This window comes from Hemibagrus wyckioides, linkage group LG06 (assembly GCF_019097595.1).
Source record: "Hemibagrus wyckioides isolate EC202008001 linkage group LG06, SWU_Hwy_1.0, whole genome shotgun sequence".
Taxonomy (NCBI): domain Eukaryota; kingdom Metazoa; phylum Chordata; class Actinopteri; order Siluriformes; family Bagridae; genus Hemibagrus; species Hemibagrus wyckioides.
Genome location: NC_080715.1, coordinates 25,990,017 through 26,011,514, shown reverse-complemented (window position 1 = coordinate 26,011,514; position 21,498 = coordinate 25,990,017). Strand labels below are relative to the sequence as shown.

Genomic DNA, 21,498 nt, shown 5'->3' with positions numbered 1-21,498 from the left:
TCATGGAATTTATTAAAGTCCTATATCTACAACAGGCACATAGTTTGTTGTGAAAGAAAATTTAATTGTAATGAAAGACAGAAAGAAAAGGATTTTACTGGAAAAAACCCCAATGTGTCCGTCTCCTGGTCCGTGTACGTGTTGGTGATTGTCTATTTGCGAGCGAGGATGCTATGGTAGAGTTTCCCCGTCATGTGGATGTTTGTGTCTCTGAAGCCGGCGGAGTTGAGCAGGTGTGTGTACTGAAATGCTGTCCGCTCTTGACCCTCAGTCTGAACCAGCATGTTGAGTGTGTAGAGCTGAGTGGAGAGAGGACCGCTCTTATCTTCATACAGGAGCGACTCGATCACTAACACACCGCTTCCTACACACACACACGCACACACACACCATCACTTACAGTCCAGTCAGCGACACACGCCTGACTGAATAAATCCCATAAACTATTTGTGTGTGTGTGTGTCCATGTGTGTGTCTGTGTATGTCTGTGTGTGGTGTAATGAAATCGATCATTTAACTGGTTCTTTCTTACCACAGTTTTTTGGCTAATGTGTGTTTGTGTGTATCAGTGCGTTCATGTGTGTGTGTGTGTTTGTGTGTGTCTGTGCATGCTTGTGTCAATGTATGAGTATGTACAGTATGTGTGTGTGTGTGTGTGTGCGTGTGTGTGTGTGCGTGTGTGTATATGTGTATGTGTGTTTGTGTGCATGTGTGTCTGAGTATGTGTATGTGTGTGTATATGTGTATGTACTGTATGTGTGTGTGTATGTATCTGTATGTGTGCACGTGGCGTGTGTGTGTGTACGCGTGTGTACATGTGTGTGTGTGTGTTTACCTGGCTTGCAAGCTTGGTAAACTTTGCTCAGCAGCTCTATACACCGGTCATCTGTCCAGTCATGCAGAATCCTAGCCAGGATGTAGAGATCAGCCTCAGGAAGATTATCTTTAAAAAAGTCTCCTACACACACACACACACACACACATTGAGTTTAGCCAAAAAACTATGATGAGAAAGAACCAGTTAAATGATCGATTTCATTACACCACACTATTGTTGAGTTCTGGATTGTGATTGGTCAGAAGGTGATGATCAACACATTTATCATAAAAACATATTGTAGTTGATGGTAATTGAGAATATTACACATTTCCTACCTCCGTGGAATAATATTCGTTCATGCTCCTCAGGCAGGAAGTGATCACGACACACTCTTATGACTTTTGGCAAATCAAAGATGGTGACTTTACACGTCGGGTAAATCGACACACACTGCTTGGCCAGAGCTCCACTGCAGCCTGAAAAACAAATATTTATTGGAATTACTACTAATTTATAATATAGGATATATTAGACATCATACAACCTGCAGTTAAAGACAGGTGTTAATACACTCCATGCACAAAGAAAGAACATGACACACACACACTCTGGTGCCACCTAGTGGGCAATTTCCACACTTTGCAAAATAAAACCACAAAGTAGCTGTTTTTATTTAATCCGCTATCAAACACTTATAACTATCCCATTTAAGATTAAAGCCTATTTATTCCCATCTGAGACACACCCACACTTTATCTGCTGAAATATGATAAGTATCATAAGTGATCTCCATCACCATCATTCATACAATCATCCTCGCTGCTCTCAGCCAATAAAAGCAAACTGAGATCAGACTTGTCACCCTTCTGTGGGGTTGAGGGTAGGAGAAAAGTTGGATAGTGATGGTATGGATAAATTTACGCTAGAAGTGATTTAAAGTAAACTTCATGCAATTAAATTCCATTAAAATAATCTTGCCTAAGGGAGAAACTAATCACTAATCATCAAGCTATTAACACTGAAGATATCCATGACCCGGGCTCCAACAGAGTGTGAGCTGTACCTCCAAGATCGCAGATGCTCCTGAACTGAGAAAGGTTGAAGGCACTGATCACATCTCTGCCACAGACGTTCCAGATGGAGTTCATCAGCTGCATGAACTTGACCATTTCCTCCTCAGACCTTTAATACAAACATGCTGCTTGTTCAGCTACAAAGTTATCAAGAACTTTAGACCTTCACAACAGTTATCAAACAGCTAGAGTGATCTCCTAACTGGAAGTCTGGCTTTAAAACAGCGCACTCTTCCAATACTGCTATTATCTGTGAAGCTTCATGCCAAACTGTCACAGTCCTCATCCTCCTTGACCTTCCATCAGCATTTGACCATCAACCACAAGACTCTCTTGTCCATTCTCATGAGTCTGATGGTACAGAGTCTCATGGTACAGCATGGCAATCACTGTCTTCTTACCTGGAGGCTCAGTCCATATCAGGTGACATGGAAGTGAACGACATCAGCTTCATACAGACTCTCCACTGGTGTCCCACAAGGCTCAGTGCTGGCCCTCTTCTGTTCTTTCAGTAGGTGGAATGGAATTTCATACCACTACTATGCTGATGACACTCAACACTGACCTGGAAATGCATCCTCATGTTAAGATCTTATGATCCATCTGAACAGCTCTCAGATTTCACCTTCTGTGTCTGAGACAACTTTGGGGGTAACAGTGGACACAAACTTGCTGTAATGGTGGACAAATAACTGTCCGTTTCACCTCAAATCAATAAACTGTCTCACTTATGCCTGTTTCCCTTTAGAAGATCAGGATGATCTGGCCTTTGGTCTTATCCACAGAGGACACTCAGGTCTTGGTCATTTCAACACTGGACCTTCTGCAACTCACTCATGGAATTTTTGCCACTGGAGACTTTCTGACCCTTGCAACTGGTAAGAAATTTAGCTACAGATATAGATTTCACCTTCCCCAAGTTCGCCTACACTATACCCATTGTACCACTCCCTTCACTGGTAGCCTTTTGCAGCTGCATCAGATTTAAAACAATGATCCTTGCCTACAAAGCCAAGAACACACCCACTATAGGCTGCCTTAAAGCACTTATCACCCCATGTTGCTCCCTCTGATCCTCCATCATGGCTTGATTGGCCCCAACATCCCTCAGGGTAGAAGGAAGGCATGCATCAAGGCTTTTCTCTGCCCTGGCACCTTGGTAGTGGAATGAACTCTCTTTGGCTGTGTAAACCTGTTCTAACCTATACTAACCTTTAGACTGATGGTACTGTTATTCTTTGGCCCAGTGAACTGGCATGAGGATTTATTTATAATAGAGACTAAAAGAACCTCTGGACAAGAACATCTGATGAATGCAGATTTTTAAGTACGTGTTATTTAAGTACAATATTTAAGTACTCACCTGTACAGAGCTTCAAACAGATCCTTGGAGCTTACGCCGAAAGCTTTCTCATATTGATTCGTTCCCTCTCTAAAGCCACAAAACAATACAGTTTACTGATGGAGTGTTTTACATACATTGAAATTTTTTTTAAAAGATTTAGGTTTTCACCTGACTGCATCATTCAGGTAACGCCAGCACAGGTAAATCGTGTTGGAGTAGTACTCGATCGAGTGATAAAGAGATCGTGGACTTGATTTCGTCAGAAACATGGTGGACATTTCTGTGTTACTGTAGACAACTTGCAAACACACAGACACGTTTATAAAACATTTTGTGTCACAGTACTGTGTCAGACACTCACAATAGCAGTCAGGGGACGGGACTGAAATAAGGCAGTAATGGAGCAGCTGTAACACCGAGTCATACAGGAGCTTCAAAAGTTTCTGGTTAGCGCTGGTTAAAGTGGTAAATGACCTGTTACTGGCCTCTGATCAGAGTTGCGTCTCCTTGCTGGTTTTGCTTGAACTTAGTGCAGCTTTTGACACATTGACCACACTATTCTACTTTATAGGTACAGCCCTCTCCTGGCTCAGGTCTTAGTTGACTGATTGTTATCAGTGTGGAGATCTAAACAGTGACTTCTCTATGCATACTAAGGTTATGTTTGGTGTTCCACAAGCTTCTGTCTTAAGCCTACTTCTTTTCTCCTTATATATGCTACCCCTTGGTGCAATTATTCACAAGCATGGTATTAGCTTCCACTGTTATGCCAAAGACACACAGCTATATGTTTCAGCTAAGTCAGATGAGAGGCACCAGCTTATTAAGCTTTAAGAATGTGTAAAGGACATTAGACAGTGGATGCTCGCTAATTTCCTCCTGCTTAACTCTGACAGACAGAAGTCAGAAATATTGGTATGATAAGAAATATGATGTCACTTCATGATGCAGAAAAGCTAGTTCATGCTTTTGTTACCTCTATGTAGGATTATTGTAATTCCTTACTGTCTGAATGTTCCAGTAGGAGCATAAACAAGCTTCCAGAAGGTCCTTAGAGAGAGTTAGAGTCCTAACTAGAACAAGAAGATATGAACACATCACTCCTATCTTATCCACACTGCACTGGCTTCCAGTCAAATTTCACATAAAGAACTAAATGGTCTCGCACCACCATCTTTTGTTTCTTTTGGATCTGCCACTCCTACTTCAATCAAAAGATGCAGGCTATTTGGTAGTTTGTTTATAATGATTAATAATCTCACTCTCTGGTGTTCATAATGATTTATAATCCCACTCTCTGGTGTTTATAATGATTTATAATCCCACTCTCTGGTGTTTATAATGATTTATAATCCCACTCTCTGGTGTCACCCAGATGAGAATGAGGTTCCCTTTTCAGTCTGGTTCCTCTCCAGTTTTCTTCCTCATATCATCTCAGAGGGTTTTTCCTTGCTACCATTGCCTCAGTCTTGCTCAATATTTTGATTTTCTTTAAAGTTGCTTTGAGACAGTGTCCACTGTTAAAAGTGCTGTACAAACAGAATTAAAATTGAATTGAATCGAACTAGAACTTGACCCTGTAGGACTTGGCTAGAGAGAGCACTGGTCCATTCATCATCTTTACAGACCTTTGGAAGCAGGAGTAACTCCATTGTTTTCCACAGCGTCATAGAGACCTGGCCCTAAAGGGTTTCACTAAAGCTGATTTCACATCCAGCATGAACAACCAGGATGCTGTACCTTCCAGACATTAATCTTCTACCCACCTGCTTGACCAGTGCCATCACTGGGACAGAGCTAAGGAGCTTGAGACCCCTGACCATCTGACAAGCCCAGTGGGGTCAGTCTATGTCAAGAGGCTTTAAGGGCTAAAGTTCTCCAAACACAGCAGATGGCATCTATAAATTATCTACAAGTTTTGCAAGCATTGTTTCACATCTGTGGAGTTTCTTCAGATTAATTGCCCCCTTTAAATGTTGTTGTTATTCTAATGTTAAGCTTTATTCTTATAGCTTTATAGCATTAGAGTGTACCTTGCCCTTTTTCATCTGACCGCATGATTAGGAGTTCGAGTCCGACACAAGCTGATAGAAGTCGCTCTGTTCCATCTTTATTTGTTCCCAGTTCTTGCGCGACTTCCTCTGCGGTTAGCGGGCGCTCTGAGGCGTGGAGGTGATCAAACACTCCTAACTCACATGCCACAAAAAGAGTCTAGGTAAAAGAAATGGACATAGTGAAGTTGCTCCTGATCTTAATAATAAAAAGCTGAAGAAAGGATAACACTCTCCTGTGTAAGTTTGAATGTTAGAATCAATGATTTTTGAAGGCAAAAACAGAGCAGGTGTAATGTTTACAGATGAACACGTCTTACACACAGCTAACAAGAAACACCAGTTACCTTCGACACCATGAAACCCTCCATGTAGTCCAGAATCTTCTGAGGATAAATGCCTTCTTTAGCTACAGCCATGTTCCTGTGTGTGTGACCTGGTCCACTCAGGCTTGTGTGAGTGTGTGTGTGTTTATGAGACAGGTGAACAGTGGGAATAATCGGATTACTACAGCTTACTGGACCTTCTGAACGGCTGAACAAGCAGAGCTGCTTCTCATTAAACACATGCTGTGGGTCAAATTACACGAATTATTCAAGTATCTGAATGTCGTAGTGGTAGCCAATCAGGACGCAGTCATGAGTTGTCAGCACTTTTCTCAACCTGAAAAAGTGAACATGATGATGATGCTGTACACTGTATTGCCAAAAGTTTTGGGACACAAATCATTGAATTCAGGTGTTGTTTTTCAGGGGTTGGGCTTGGCCCATTAGTTCCATTGAAAGGAACTCTTAATGCTTCGGCATACCAAGACATTTTGGACAATTTCATGCTCCCAACTTTGTGGGAACAGTTTGGGGATGTTCGGAGACAGCAAGCCAGACCTTCTCGTCCAACATCAGTGCCTGAATATTCAAAAATACCCATAAACACATTCCTAAGTCTTGTGGAAAGACTTCCCAGAAGAGTTGAAGCTGTTATAGCTGCAAAGGGCGGGCCAACTCCATATTACATTCATGTGCATGTAAAGGCAGACGTCCCAGTTTTGGTCTGGCTCACAGTCTTCTCTCTAATTCATCCCAAAGGTGTTCTATCAGGTTGAAGTCAGGAGTCCAGTCAAGTTCCTCCACACCAAACTCGCTCATTCATGTCTTTATGGACCTTGCTTTGTGCACTGGTGTGCAGTCATGTTGGAACAGGAAGGGGTCATCCCCAAACTGTTCTCACAAAGTTGGGAGCATGAAATCATCCAAAATGTCTTGGTATGCTGAAGCATTAAGAGTTCCTTTCACTGGAACTAAGTGGCCGAGCCCAACCCCTGAAAAACAACACCTGAATTCAATGATTTGGAGGGGTGTCCCAAAACTTTTGTGTATAATATAGTGTAAATAATGCACTGAGGCAGAATCTCTCAAGCAAAACCCAGACTAAACTCCAGGGTGACTGGAGCCATGACCAATCCCAGATGATGGATTAGATCACGGTTATGAATCTAAATTGTAGAGTTTGTTCTGAATGCTTTTGGAAAATGTAAGAATCATTCAGGCTTTGTTAAAAAAAAAACTACCCAGTTGCTGGTGCCTGAAGTTTTTCAGTACAAAAATAATAATCCCTTTTTCAACCCCAAAAAAGTGGCATAATAAACTCTTCATGCTAATATGTACATTATGGCTTTATAAACAGAATTGCCTGAAACGGGGATTTGGTTGTGAAGGATCTGCTTCTAATCATGTGAAGTGTGTAGAGAACTGGGACACGTCCCAGTATACAGGCTAAAAGAGCAGGATTATCCCTCTGCTGAGTTTCTGTGCTTCAGAATGAGGAAGTAAGGAACAAAAGGTGAAGCCTGACTCAAGACTCCTCATGCTTGTATTCACAAGAACAGGATCTTAAAGGAACTCATTTATGAATTAACACCAAACACAAGGAACAAACTCACACTGACCCTGTGTGTGTGTGAGAGAGAGAGAGAGAGAGAGAGAGAGAGAGAGAGAGAGAGAGAGAGAGACAACCCCATACTGCAGGGAAGTAATGATTATTCTCAAGTGATTTCTTTAGCTGTCCGGCCTTGTGGTTAATGAAAATACAAGTGATCAGCGTGATGTTTTGTGTAAGAGCCAGGCGAGTGAAGACGAGTTCAGTCTGGAATAACAGCAATACATTTATTGACTTTGGAGAAGATTTATTTATTCTGTTCAAATTAAACAGCCAAAATGAACAATAAAAAAAATCTGCCTAACACAAACATTCCTAAGGATAAACCTGCAGGAGGAACTCGATCCGATTTAACAGCAACACAAAAACCCTCAGAGGTCAGAAGACACAAGACTTCAATGTTAAAGGAAGCTGAGATCTTCTCTGCACTGAAACAAGTCTCTTACATTCAAGCAGCAAAACATTTTTATCCTTACAATCTCAGAATATCAGTGGTTTATTTTTATTTATAGGAAAAAAAAATACAGAAAACCAACAAATATCTTTGGCTTTTGTCTAAAAGCAGGAAACATGCGAAAGGAAAAGAGGTGAGGATCCTGATTGTACCGAGAGATTCAGACCTTCAGGGACAGACAGAGTGTGAGAACGTCATGATAACACAGCATTACAAAGTGAACCCGAGTTCACAAAAATCCTTAACACACACCTTAGTACACAAGTGTGGAGAAAGCAACTCATCACTGAGCTTCATCACAGCTTCCATCTGTTTGTGAAGTCGTGTATAAAACAAACTGGACTAAGATTAGTAAATGCTGAGCATCTCGGTCAAGTGTGAGTTAGCAGGCAGATCCGCCGCATGGCTGATTTGCATGTAATCGCCTACACACCGCCATAAAATGTGAAGCTAACAGCTGAAATGACGAGCTAAAGACAAGAGGAGAATGTCTCTGAGGACGTTGGGCTGATGAACATATCATTAAGAGCGTAAGAGCACCTGAAAGACCTGAAGAGTGATGTCAAAGGAACACAGCAGGAGCTTTTTTCTGAAATGATCCGATTTTAAGGATTTCCTGTGTGAACACTCGTATATAAGCAATTTACAGGTGAATCTGTTCATATCGGCTCGATAGCTGAGGCCCGGTATTAGTGCTGTCCTGCCTTTAGCAAACTGGCTAGCTCTTAGTGAATCGCTCGTCTAGACTATACCCTATGATGTCAGGAAGAAACTCCTCAGACTGAGAGTATGATGGAGTATGAGCAGGTTTGTGACTGAGGGATTAAATCTACATGACCTTTCATCACTCCGTTCCTCGCTCCAGGATCCAAGAATGCTCATCAGTCAGTAAAATTCCTCATGCTGTCACTTCTTGTGTGTTTTAGCGATAAACGTAACACTCTGAATCACTGACCTTTCAAAAAGTCTACTGTCTGGAGCTTTATTAAGCTCCGCCTCCTGCTTAGCGAGTGTCTGAGGTGGACTTCAGCATTCTCCATCACGTTGCTGCAAAAAACTCAAACTAATGCAACAACAAATGTTTTTTGAGTATAAAGGTGTCGAGTGTCTTCATCTCATTCCAGCAGGCTTGCTCTGTGTGTGTGTGTGTGTGTGAGATAGGAGTTGTTCTGAGTTTGCTTGTTAGTTTGTATAATTAGTGTCTCTGTAACACTGAAGACAGATCAGAGTCGATCCACTGCTCAAGTTAACAACACGTAACAGTCACCCACATGGTGCTGACTTCAGCTACGGTTCAGACATACTGTGTAAACACCTCCCAAATGCAGTACACAGTTAGCATGCTAGTGTAATCAACATGGAGGAAGCATTTAAACGTAATAAACTAGTAATCTGGAGTGAGTTATGATTGTGCTTTAAAAGGTTGGATGAGTCAGGAGGAAGACGCTAACCTTATCACTGGAAAACAATGTTTTTCTGTTTCTATATTTCTGTAAATCAGCTTTGAAACAATGTCCATTGTTTAAAGCGCATTACAATTACATTAGATTGAACTGGTGTATCAGGAGCTTAGCGTAAACCTGTTTCCGTGATAAAAACCCTAGCCGTGTAGCCTCACAGCAGTCCCATGCTAAATTCTGTTGCAATCTTCAGTGTTTTTTTCTGTAGCTTCCAGCTGAAGTGACTCTGAGGTTTTTAAGCAGCACCACGTGCAAATTAACACCATTCACAATATTAACGCTAATCATTAGCATATTTTTTGCTTTTAATCAATCTTTTAATTACTTTGTTCAGCATTCAGTGTCGTTTGGATCGCCGACTCCGCCCTCGACTGGAAGAGCGACTCATGCTCCTCCCGCTACTACTGCTGCTGCTACTCCACCCATGGCTGTACCTATGGCTCCGCCCACTTCTTCTGTGGCCCCTCCTATCCCGACTATGCCGCCTTCGACTCCTACTCCTGCTCAAGCTCCGCCCATGCCCGGACCTCCTGCTCCGTCTCTGACCACTCCCGCTTCGACTTTGGCTGTGACCGTTTCGGTAACGTCTGTTCCTACTCCTCCTCTGGCCACTCCTACTCCGGGTTCGGCTCCTCCCAGAGCCGCGGTTCCATTCTCTCGAGGTTCCTCGCTCCTCCTCTTTCCTCGATTTGCTCTGGTGGTGATCCCTAGTGACAGTGGTGCCGATTCTGTTTGGCTCCTCCATCTGAGGCGGTTCAGTACTGGGCCCCTCCCACTTCTGATCCTCACCGTTAGACCCCGCCTCCTGGTTGGTGCTTTTTTTCAGAAGGTTCTCCAGCAATCTGTCCCTCAGCTCTCGTTCTTTCCTCTGGAGCTCCAGAGCTCGAGCCTTTTCACCCTCCACCCGCCTTAGCTCCGCCTCCTGTTTACGCCGAAGCTCCGCCTCCTGCTGACGCTGAATTTCTGCCTCTTTGTGCAAGCGTGCGAGTTCTGCCTTCTCTTGCTCCAGCTGCTGCTGCCTCATGGCCTGAGAATCAAACACAAACAGCATGTCATCTATAGCACATGCTAACACTAACGCTAGCTCACTGGTGGGCTGAGTTTTCCATAAGTGAAGGTTCATAATGCTCCACTCTCACACCCAACTGTTTCTATAGTAACAACTCAATTCTCCACCTTAAAAAAGGATGACTTCTGTTTATTCTTTAAAATCGCTCCTTCTGTTTGAGGAATGAAGACATGAGGAAGCTAACAGTAACGGTAAATGGATAAAAAAGTGTCTAACCTTGGCTCTGCTCAGCAGCTCAGCAATGAGCCGAATAGACTGGAGGTTCCTCTGCACTAATAACAGCTTCCTCTCCTCCATGGCGATTTTCTGGTGAAGTTTCTTTTGCTCCTCCTCCTGCTGCTTCTTCACTTTCTTCTGGTTCTTCTTTTCCTCCCGCTCCTTCAGCTTCTGCTCTCTTTTACGCAGCTTCTCCTCTCTCCGCTTTTCCTTCTCCTCCTCCTCCAGCTCGCGCTGTTTTCTACAGCATGAACATACACCAACATTCAAAAATAATAAACACATTCAAATAATGCACAAAAACACTGAGTGTTAATCACTAATGTGTTTCTTATTTCTGACAGGATGAGGCGAGGGATTCGAGGTAACGGTGATCTGCCTCGCTCTCTCCTGATCTCTGAGGTTTCATCTCATTGTGTTGACTTTAATGTTGGACTGTGGAATCATTAATGACTATAGTTAACTGTTAACAGTGTGATTTTGTTACACACACACTCTTCACACACATGCTTCACACATGGAACAGAATCATAAAACACAGATGTCTGGTGTCTGAGGAGGTGTTCAGAAGGAACTCTATCAACTCTTGTGATGTAGAGCAGTACCGTTCTTCCTCCCTGCGCCTCTCCTCCTCCTCTTTTTCTCTTCTTTTCTGCTCCTCTCTCTGCCTTTCCAGCTCCTGAAGCTTCAGACGCTCCTGGTGTCGCTTCTTCAGTGAGGAGTCACTCAGGTGTTTGGTCGTGTCAAAGCTCACCTGGAGAGGATTCAGTCAATATTAATCAGCTATAATAATAATAATAACAACAACAACAACAACAACAATAATAATAATAACAACAACAACAATAATAATGATGATGAAGCTCCTGGTTTCTCATGTGCTCCCTGATCCTCACCTGTTCCAGCTGATGGAGCACTATAATAAACTCTGAAAGATCTGATAAACACAAACATCTAGGTTACAGTTAAATCAGTCTGGTCTAATAATCTGTCCTTGATGAGATCTGATTAACTCCCAACCTTCTCATAAACGAGACTGAAAATCTGGAAGCAGGTCCTACCTTAATCCCACAGGCCATGGCCTTCCCGTCCTCGCCCTTGTAGAGCAGCTTCATACCCCGTAGTGAGCTCATCGCCTTCACGAACCCCGTGTGATCCTCATACTGGACGTAACTTTCGAAGTTTAAATGGCCACCGAAGGAGAAGGTGTTAAAGTTCTTTCCCGTCATTTCCTCCCTGTATGGATCGAGCATGGGAATGTCGACGTTTCGGATCTTCCCAAATTTTTCAAACACACACTTCAGGACGTCTTCTGAAGGTTTGTCTGATGAAGTGTCTTTCGGCGCGAACCACTTACAGGGAAGTCCTTCGAGATGGACGGTGTCCGGTCTCTCTCCCGGGACGGTCTCGTTCATGTCCTTAGCGTCTCGGAAAAACGAGTCCCAGTCATGACGCGTCGGGAAGTCCATCTTAGTCTCAGCAGCACGCACCTTCAGGACATCGGTGAAGCCGCTGAGTTTGATACTCTTCCCATCCAAGTTGGTTAAAAAGCGTTTGACGGCACTCTTGTTCTCCGCCTCGCCCTCGAAGCGGATGTAGTCCATGGTGCTTTTGGAGATCCGGAGTGAGGAAAACTGCTCAGGGTGGACCATGCTCTTCAGGCGCTCCATCACCTCCCAGTTAGAGATGGATTTCCCGGGCAGCTTGAGCTGAGGAAGTGACACGCTGATGGTCATCTTGGCGATGGGTTTCATGTACAGGTTGTATTCTCGACACAGGAGCACGGACTCCGAAGCATCATGGACAATTGTCGTCATCTTGACACTGAGGACAAGAAAATAGTGAGATGGTCAGGCTCATCATTCCCAAACCCTCCATCATGCCTGTTAACCGTAGGCACATGACCTGCGCTTTTATCCAGCAGAATGAAAGCCAGAGTTTGGATGCAGTTGCAGAACAATTGAGTATTGTGTTGTGTTGTTTTTTTTTCACAAGCATGTGTCACAAAAGTGCACACCTGTTCTACTTCATCTTTATTCCATACAGTGCTCCAGTGTTCAGCGCTTAACATCTGTCCCTGTTTCCTCTAGAAATAAAAACGCTGGGTTCTAATTTATTTCTCACTTTCAGAGATCGTATTTATTTTCAATGGCAACAAGAGACTTGTACAAATAACACCAAGTCTGCTTTTTAAACAGTCCTACAACCAAAAGATGTCTCGTTCATAAAGCTATGCTGTGTAGATATAACTGATATTAACAGAAATATCGTGTTAAATATCGCGATATATCACAGAACCGATAATCGGCACCGAGCCACGCTGCAAGCGGAGAGTCAGCGATGACGGACAATAAACCCGGTCAATGCTCTCGCGCTGCGGTGCGGCCAGAAACACGGCACGGTAACGTGTATAGTATTTAACTTTCATGCTTTTAACTTTATTGGTTTAATCTGAGCTGTAGGCTGTTATTCCATTTGCCGAACACGGCTATGTCGGTTAGCATTAAGCTCCGCTAGCCGGTACCGGGAGCATTTCCGACCCTGAAATAAATTAACTTACATTTGCACATGGTAAATTTCCACCAACCTTCAGGATAAACTGCAGAAGATCTCAGCAGAAGCTGGTGGTTTTCTCTCTTCACATCCTGAACTATTTCTGCGGCACCCACCGGACAGTGTACACAAAACGGTCATGGAAGTGGTCACTTCCGTGTACGTCACAACAGACCGGAAGTTGTTCCCCGGAAGCACCGCCCTGCAACCCATTTTAAAGTCTTTTAAAATCTTTCTTTCTTTCTTACTTAATGTGTTTAATTCTTCCTTTTCTTTTCTTTTCTTATCCCTCGTGTAATTCCCTTTTAAGTGTACATTATTTTGTACAGAATGACCACTAATGACCAATCCTAGTGACTCCTGAAATTATTCGTTCAAAAAATGTTTTATGTGTGGTGTATTATTTCCAACAGAGAAACATTTGTGTGAATGTTGGAAAAAAAACATTTTACGGTTATAAAACTTTTTTTTCCAACAATAGTCACATATATTTTATGTACTGTACTGATGCTCTACACTTGGTTATTTTTGTTATTATAATATATGTCATTAGTAATACACCGATCAGGCATAAAATTATGACCACCTGCCTAATATTCTGACCCGTCATGCACTGTGTATGCTGACACCTTTTTTTTTTTTTAATCAGAACCAGCATTAACTTCTTCAGCAATTTGAGCAACAGTAGCTCGTCTGTTGGATCAGATCACACGGGCCAGCCTTCACTCCCCAAGTGCATCAATGAGCCTTGGCCTACCATGACCCTGTCACCTGTTCACCACTGTTCCTTCCTTGGACCACTTTTGATAGATACTGACCACTGCAGACCGGGAACACCCCACAAGAGCTGCAGTTTTGGAGATGCTCTGATCCAGTCATCTAGCCATCACAATTTGGCCCTTGTCAAACTCGCTCAAATCCTTACACTTGCCCATTTTTTCCTGCTTCATCAACTTTGAGGACAAAATGTTCACTTGCTGCCTAATATATCCCACCCACTAACAGGGGCCATGATGAGGAGATAATCAGTGTTATTCACTTCACCTGTCAGTGTTCATAATGTTATGTCTGCTATGGCGGTGTATATTCATATATAACATATAGTCATATAGCCTCACTGCTCATATAAATTATTATAATTATATTGTTTTAGAATTATTTTAGGAACTTTGTTTATGTAGTTTATCCGAGATTAAAATGTAAAAAGTCTCCATCTTAAACTCTTATATCTAATTTCCAGTTTGTTTGTTTTTATCCAGTTTTCATGCTCATTACATAGGGAACAGTATATAAAGGGTCCAGCATTGTAATGCATTTATGGTCCACTAGATGGCGGGATAGCGCACTGAGTGAGATGTTTCTGCTAAAATGAAAGGTCTTTCTGATTTAAAATAGTTTTAACCCTAGACTAGTACAGTACATGTACTAATGAAAACAACCCCAAGCATTTAAATTTCTATTAAATATGAAAACGAAATTTCATAATTTTTTAGATAAACTACGTTTACACTTTCATTACTTAATTTATTACACTCCGAACCATAGTGTCCATCTTCTCATTGAGCAGTTTCTATTACAGGATAAAGAGCCAAGACATAAAAACTCCTGATCTTGTCTGAGGAAGACCTGAGAGAGGCGGTGCTGGGATAAAAATACAATTACAGCAATTTTGCAAATTCAACAACAACAACAACAATAATAATAATAATAAACTTTTTTTTTGTTGGTGAAAATGAATCCAACATATTCTCCAGTTTCCAAAAGCATCAATTTCCTATCTTTTATTCAGTGGAATTGACATTGGAGACTTCTTTTTTATATAAATGTTAAATAAGCAGAAACCTTCACCACATCGTTTCTGTAGGTTAAATATCCACTGAACCTGAGTGAACTGTTACCATAGAAACGATAAGATTATCAGTTCATTAATATAAACCTGTGATTTGATTCTGTTGTTAGATCATTAATCACCTTTTGACCTCAGAATTTAGAGTTGGTGTGTAAATCTTCAGGATGATACAGAACATGCTGCTCTTCATAATTAAGCTAAGGGTAGACGTTAATGCCACATTTCACCACCAGAGGGCGAGCTTGATCTTCTCACTTTTTCAAACTGTCCCACATACACTATATTGCCAAAAGTATTCGCTCACCCATCCAAATAATCAGAATCAGGTGTTCCAATCACTTCCATGGTCACAGGTGTATAAAATCAAGAACCTAGGCATGCAGACTGTTTTTACAAACATTTGTGAAAGAATGGGTCGCTCTCAGGAGCTCAGTGAATTCCAGCGTGGAACTGTGATAGGATGCCACATGTGCAACAAATCCAGTCGTGAAATTTCCTCACTCCTAAATATTCCACAGTCAACTGTCAGCTGTATTATAAGAACGTGGAAGTGTTTGGGAACGACAGCAACTCAGCCATGAAGTGGTAGGCCACGTAAACTGACGGAGCGGGGTCAGCGGATGCTGAGGCGCATAGTGCGAAGAGGTCACCAACTTTCTGCAGAGTCAATCGCTACAGACCTCCAAACTTCATGTGGCCTTCAGATTAGCTCAAGAACAGTGCGCAGAGAGCTTCATGGAATGGGTTTCCATGGCCGAGCAGCTGCATCCAAGCCATACATCACCAAGTGCAATGCAAAGCGTCGGATGCAGTGGTGTAAAGCACGCCGCCAGTGGACTCTAGAGCAGTGGAGACGCGTTCTCTGGAGTGACGAATCGCGCTTCTCCATCTGGCAATCTGATGGACGAGTCTGGGTTTGGCGGTTGCCAGGAGAACGGTACTTGTCTGACTGCATTGTGCCAAGTGTAAAGTTTGGTGGAGGGGGGATTATGGTGTGGGGTTGTTTTTCAGGAGCTGGGCTTGGCCCCTTAGTTCCAGTGAAAGGAATTCCATGCTCCCAACTTTGTGGGAACAGTTTGGAGCTGGCCCCTTCCTCTTCCAACATGACTGTGCACCAGTGCACAAAGCAAGGTCCATAAAGACATGGATGACAGAGTCTGGTGTGGATGAACTTGACTGGCCTGCACAGAGTCCTGACCTCAACCCGATAGAACACCTTTGGGATGAATTAGAGCGGAGACTGAGAGCCAGGCCTTCTCGTCCAACATCAGTGTGTGACCTCACAAATGCGCTTCTGGAAGAATGATCAAAAATTCCCATAAACACACTCCTAAACCTTGTGGAAAGCCTTCCCAGAAGAGTTGAAGCTGTTATAGCTGCAAAGGGTGGACCGACGTCATATTGAACCCTATGGATTAGGAATGGGATGTCACTTAAGTTCATATGCGAGTCAAGGCAGGTGAGCGAATACTTTTGGCAATATAGTGTATTAACCCAGTGAGAGAGAGAGAGAGAGAGAGAGAGAGAGATGAATGAGAGATTGAGAAAGAGAGAGAGATGTGTGTGTGAGAGAGAGAGAGACAGACAGAGAGAGAGAGAGAGAGAGAGAGAGAGAGTGATGAAGAAATAAAGTAATCCCTGTTTCTGTCTGTGTATCTTTGATGATTTTCCTGTAACATCACGTCCCCACATGTTTTATTGCTGACTTGTGGAAGACTGAGACTCTGTTGTCGAATAAAAGGGTTTGTCGAGGTCAGCGGTGTGTGTGTGTACGGATCAGTGTATAAGAGTAAATGTGTTGGACACACAGGAAGTGTTGATCATTACAGAGAGGCTGATTATCTGTGAGGTCAAACTGCACATCACACCTCCGAGAGCTGGCTCTGAATCCTGATGAGGCTGGAGATGGAGAGCTGAAGCTGTTCTAGGATCTGGTGGAAGATCCTCAGAATAAACTGCAGACACTGTAGTAGGTTACTGTCACATTAGAGACAAACAAAGAAGGATGGCAATCCCACAGCGAGTGTGTATTTATGGAAACTAGAGGTGTGGGAGGGAAGCGTGAGTCTGCGTGATGGAGATGTTCTGGATGTGGAGATGTGTGCAGGGTGTAAAAACTTTTGCTTGGGGGCCATTTCCTTTTTATTTGGAGAAATGTGTCATCTTAAATATTTATGCCTTTTGAAAAATCAGCTCTTGTTTTACTCGTTTAGCTATACACAGTAATACTGTTTGACCAGGGGTGCACAAACTTTTGCATAACATGGCATGTTGAAAAACAGTTTTGACCTCATTGACCTGACGGATCCTCACGACCATCTGCGTCCAGAAAACTGCTCGTGGTGGTTGGAGCCCTGTGGGTGGGCGGGGCTTACCCTCTCTCCTGACCATCATAGCGCCTGTGTTACACCGGTGTGGGCCGCAGTACGAGCAGCGGGTTCGAATGGATGCAGGCAGCACAGCAGGACACACTGTACGTTTTTAGAACAATGGCATTTATTGCTAAAATGCACTTTTTACATGAAAAAAAGTCACAAGTAGTCAGTACAAGACGATGTGTAAATGACACACTGTCAGGTCACGAGGCAGTTTTTCCTCAGGATCTCAGCTGTAGCACCAGAGGCCTATAAATATCTTTTCACAATATATATATTTTTTTTAATATTTCTCTATATTTTTTTTCTTTTTCCTTCCCAACTGTGTCTCTTTAAAATCAGGCCTGAACCCGAATCTCCAACATGGAGATGCGCTTGTGCTTGTGAGAACATTGGCACTAAATTCACGAATGAGAGAAAAAACAAATCCAAAGAGTCCAACTTTTATCTTTCTGTCACGAGGTTCATAAAAAAAGCAGCCTGAAGAGGCTAGGTCTCATCACTGAGTGACTTTCTGCCTTCTGAGGCGGCGCTTTAACCGGAGAGGAACCTGACAAGCGGTTACTGAAGCGTTTACTGTGCTTTGCTAGCTGTTGCCATGGTTACAGTAGTGAATCAACATTAATTCCCAGACTGCTTTGGTAAACATTTATATTTCTCCTGGTTGGAAAACAAAAACAGCCTCTGTTTTTGTTGCTAGCTAGCTAAAACAAGTGATGGAAAAGAAATTATTTGCTAACATAGCTTTGCTAAGTAGCTGTGCTAATCGGTAAGGGTGTAACAAATTAGTGCTAAATTAGCTAGCTAGCAAAAATAAGCCATGCAGAATATTTCTAACAAACTGATAAATCTTTGTTTTGGAAGAAAAACAACCCTAAGAGGATGGACTCCGCTAAACCCTGACTTTAGAAACTAAATCATTCTCAAACGACTCTGGATCTGTTAAAGTGACCCGCCAGGTAGCTCGCTAGCAACAGAGTCACACCAAAGAACAGTTAGCTTAGTTAGCTCTCCTCATGGATGGGAAAACGGATTAGCTGATGTTGGCTAATCAAGCTAATCTGACGTTGAGACAACATGGAACCAGAAGGAAACAATGGCTTGAGGTGACAGAGCTAGTTAGCATGCTAACGTACACAATCGTGTGCAAATTCATAACAATGACAATCAACATAAATAAAGGAAAACAGCATTTGTACATATATTTAAAGGAAAAAAGTAAACACATCTTTCATAAAATAAAAGAAGAAATATTAGAAGACTGAATCAAATGTATAGAAAATAATAAATAAATAAAAGCAGCATGATGCTGTCTTTAGAATTTGGCGATGTGGACAGCAGGCTAGGCATCGGGTTCATTATACGCTGTGTTAGAGACGGAAAAAAGGCAGAACTGCTGAATGATTGAAGTGTGCTGAGGATTGAGACATGACCCAATCCACGCTCCAGTTATTGATATATTTCTTAAAGTAAACTGCTGCTGAATTTGTGCTAAGTTTTTTCCGTTGCTGGTAGATTGAAGCTAATTTAGTGAAGTGTTGCTAAATATTCCAGAAAGCTCATGGAGTCTCTGTTAAACTTTGTAGTAAATTCCATAAACGTGCGAAAACAATTCCAACAATCGATGCTAAATCCGTAATGTTTCGCTAGTCTGTAGCGCTAACGCAAACTCCACCCCTTCGCTGGTGTACGTCTGGTCATTTGATCAGATTTGTGCTAAATTCTGTGAATGGAGGCTGAACTTGTGCTACGTCTGTGCCTCCCGTGTGCGCGGCAATGCTAATCTCATCGTGACAGCGACCATCAGTTCACATGGTTCAGGGAAACATCTCCACTTTCACAGCTCCCTCTGTGATGAGACACGCGAGTGAAAGTGAGACTCCTCAGGAGAGTCTGATTACCATCTGCTGACTCCACACACACACACACTCACACACACACACTGCTGAGGAGACGCTTACTGAGTATTGACACTGCACACACGTGTGAATTTGTATTCTTATGTGTGTGTGCATGTGTGTGAGTGTCTGTATGAGTGTTGTGGTGTTGAGGTGTTCTGATGTTGCAGTGCTGTAGTGTTGTGTTGTGTTGTTGATGTATTGTAGGCTTGAGTTGTTGTGGTGTTGTGATGTAGTGTTGAATTTTTGTGGTGTTCTGTTTTTGTAGTGCTGTAGTGTATTGTTGTTTTGATGTGTTGTGTGGTGAAGGTTTGTGGCGTTGTGATGTTGAGTCGTAGTGTTGTGTTGCTGTGTTATAGTGTTGGATTTTTGTGGTGTTCTGTTGTAGTGTAGTGTAGTGTTGCTGTAGTGTTGTAGTGTAGTTGTATTGTAGTAGTGTAGTATAGTGTAGTGTAGCGTAGTAGTGTAGTGTAGTGTAGTGTTATAGTGTATTTCTGTAGTGTACTGTTGTAGTGTAGTGTAGTCCTGTAGAGTAGTATAGTCCTGTAGAGTAGTGTAGTCCTGTAGAGTAGTGTAGTGTAGTCCTGTAGAGTAGTGTAGCGTAGTGTAGTGCTGAAGTGTGGTGTAGTATAGTGTAGTGTACTGTAGTAGTGTAGTGCAGTAGTGTAGTCCTGTAGAGTAATGTAGTATAGTGTAGTGCTGTAGTATAGTATAGTATAGTGTAGTGCTGTAGTATAGTGTAGTGCTGTAGTATAGTATAGTATAGTGCTGTAGTATAGTGTAGTGCTGTAGTATAGTATAGTATAGTGTACTGTAGTATAGTGTAGTGCTGTAGTATAGTATAGTATAGTGTACTGTAGTATAGTATAGTATAGTGTAGTGTTGTAGTATAGTGTAGTGCTGTAGTATAGTATAGTATAGTGTAGTGCTGTAGTATAGTGTAGTGCTGTAGTATAGTATAGTATAGTGTAGTGCTGTAGTATAGTGTAGTGTACTGTAGTAGTGTAGTCCTGTAGAGTAATGTAGTATAGTGTAGTGTTGTAGTATAGTGTAGTGCTGTAGTGTAGTATAGTATAGTGTAGTGTAGCGTAGTCCTGTAGTGTAGTGTAGTGTAGTGTAGTGTAGTGTAGTGTAGTGTTGTACTGTGGTGTAGTATAGTGTAGTGTAGTGCTGTAGTGTGGTGCTGTAGTGTAGTGCTGTAGTGTAGTGTAGTGCTGTATTGTAGTATAGTGTAGTGCTGTAGTGTAGTGTAGTGCTGTATTGTAGTATAGTGTAGTGCTGTAGTGTAGTGCTGTATTGTAGTATAGTGTAGTGCTGTATTGTAGTATAGTGTAGTGCTGTAGTGTGGTGCTGTAGTGTAGTGTAGTGCTGTAGTGTGGTGCTGTTGTAGTGTAGTGTAGTGCTGTAGTGTAGTGTAGTGCTGTATTGTAGTATAGTGTAGTGCTGTAGTGTGGTGCTGTAGTGTAGTGCTGTAGTGTGGTGCTGTTGTAGTGTAGTGTAGTGCTGTAGTGTAGTGCTGTAGTGTAGTGTAGTGCTGTATTGTAGTATAGTGTAGTGCTGTAGTGTGGTGCTGTAGTGTAGTGTAGTGCTGTAGTATAGTATAGTATAGTGTAGTGCTGTAGTATAGTGTAGTGTACTGTAGTAGTGTAGTGCAGTAGTGTAGTCCTGTAGAGTAATGTAGTATAGTGTAGTGTTGTAGTATAGTGTAGTGCTGTATTGTAGTATAGTATAGTGTAGTGTAGCGTAGTCCTGTAGTGTAGTGTAGTGTAGTGTTGTACTGTGGTGTAGTATAGTGTAGTGTAGTGCTGTAGTGTGGTGCTGTAGTGTAGTGCTGTAGTGTAGTGTAGTGCTGTATTGTAGTATAGTGTAGTGCTGTAGTGTAGTGTAGTGCTGTATTGTAGTATAGTGTAGTGCTGTAGTGTGGTGCTGTAGTGTAGTGTAGTGCTGTATTGTAGTATAGTGTAGTGCTGTAGTGTGGTGCTGTAGTGTAGTGTAGTGCTGTAGTGTGGTGCTGTTGTAGTGTAGTGTAGTGTAGTGCTGTAGTGTAGTGTAGTGCTGTATTGTAGTATAGTGTAGTGCTGTAGTGTGGTGCTGTAGTGTAGTGCTGTAGTGTGGTGCTGTTGTAGTGTAGTGTAGTGCTGTAGTGTAGTGCTGTATTGTAGTATAGTGTAGTGCTGTAGTGTGTTGCTGTAGTGTAGTGTAGTGCTGTAGTGTGGTGCTGTTGTAGTGTAGTCCTGTAGTGTAGTGTAGTGTAGTGCTGTATTGTAGTATAGTGCTGTAGTGTAGTGTAGTGCTGTTGTAGTGTAGTCCTGTAGTGTAGTGTAGTATAGTGTAGTGTTGTAGTATAGTGTAGTGCTGTAGTGTAGTATAGTATAGTGTAGTGTACTGTAGTAGTGTAGT

General features: G+C 42.3%; 2 protein-coding genes across 4 annotated transcripts; both read right to left on the bottom strand.

The window, feature by feature from the left end:
- asmt (acetylserotonin O-methyltransferase) lies at positions 1–5,839 on the bottom strand. Of its 2 annotated transcripts, none has more exons than XM_058393695.1 (8): positions 5,637–5,839; positions 5,272–5,428; positions 3,407–3,536; positions 3,257–3,325; positions 1,884–2,002; positions 1,156–1,296; positions 836–958; positions 1–364 (listed from the first exon to the last, which is right to left on the bottom strand). In XM_058393695.1, the coding sequence occupies exons 1-8, from the start codon at positions 5,706–5,708 to the stop codon at positions 153–155; spliced, it is 1,023 nt and encodes a 340-aa protein (XP_058249678.1). In that variant the 5' UTR covers positions 5,709–5,839; the 3' UTR covers positions 1–152. The 2 variants fall into 2 exon arrangements, with proteins under 2 accessions (XP_058249678.1, XP_058249677.1); XM_058393694.1 differs by having other exon boundaries at positions 5,272–5,449; positions 5,637–5,838.
- A 1,613-nt stretch (positions 5,840–7,452) lies between these two features.
- Positions 7,453–13,155, bottom strand: akap17a (A kinase (PRKA) anchor protein 17A). Of its 2 annotated transcripts, none has more exons than XM_058393276.1 (5): positions 12,984–13,135; positions 11,485–12,247; positions 11,029–11,177; positions 10,424–10,664; positions 7,453–10,165 (listed from the first exon to the last, which is right to left on the bottom strand). In XM_058393276.1, exons 2-5 carry the CDS (start codon positions 12,238–12,240, stop codon positions 9,476–9,478), a joined length of 1,836 nt encoding a protein of 611 aa, XP_058249259.1. In that variant the 5' UTR covers positions 12,241–12,247; positions 12,984–13,135; the 3' UTR covers positions 7,453–9,475. The 2 variants fall into 2 exon arrangements, with proteins under 2 accessions (XP_058249259.1, XP_058249258.1); XM_058393275.1 differs by having other exon boundaries at positions 7,454–10,165; positions 13,011–13,155.
- Positions 13,156–21,498: the final 8,343 nt, after the last annotated feature.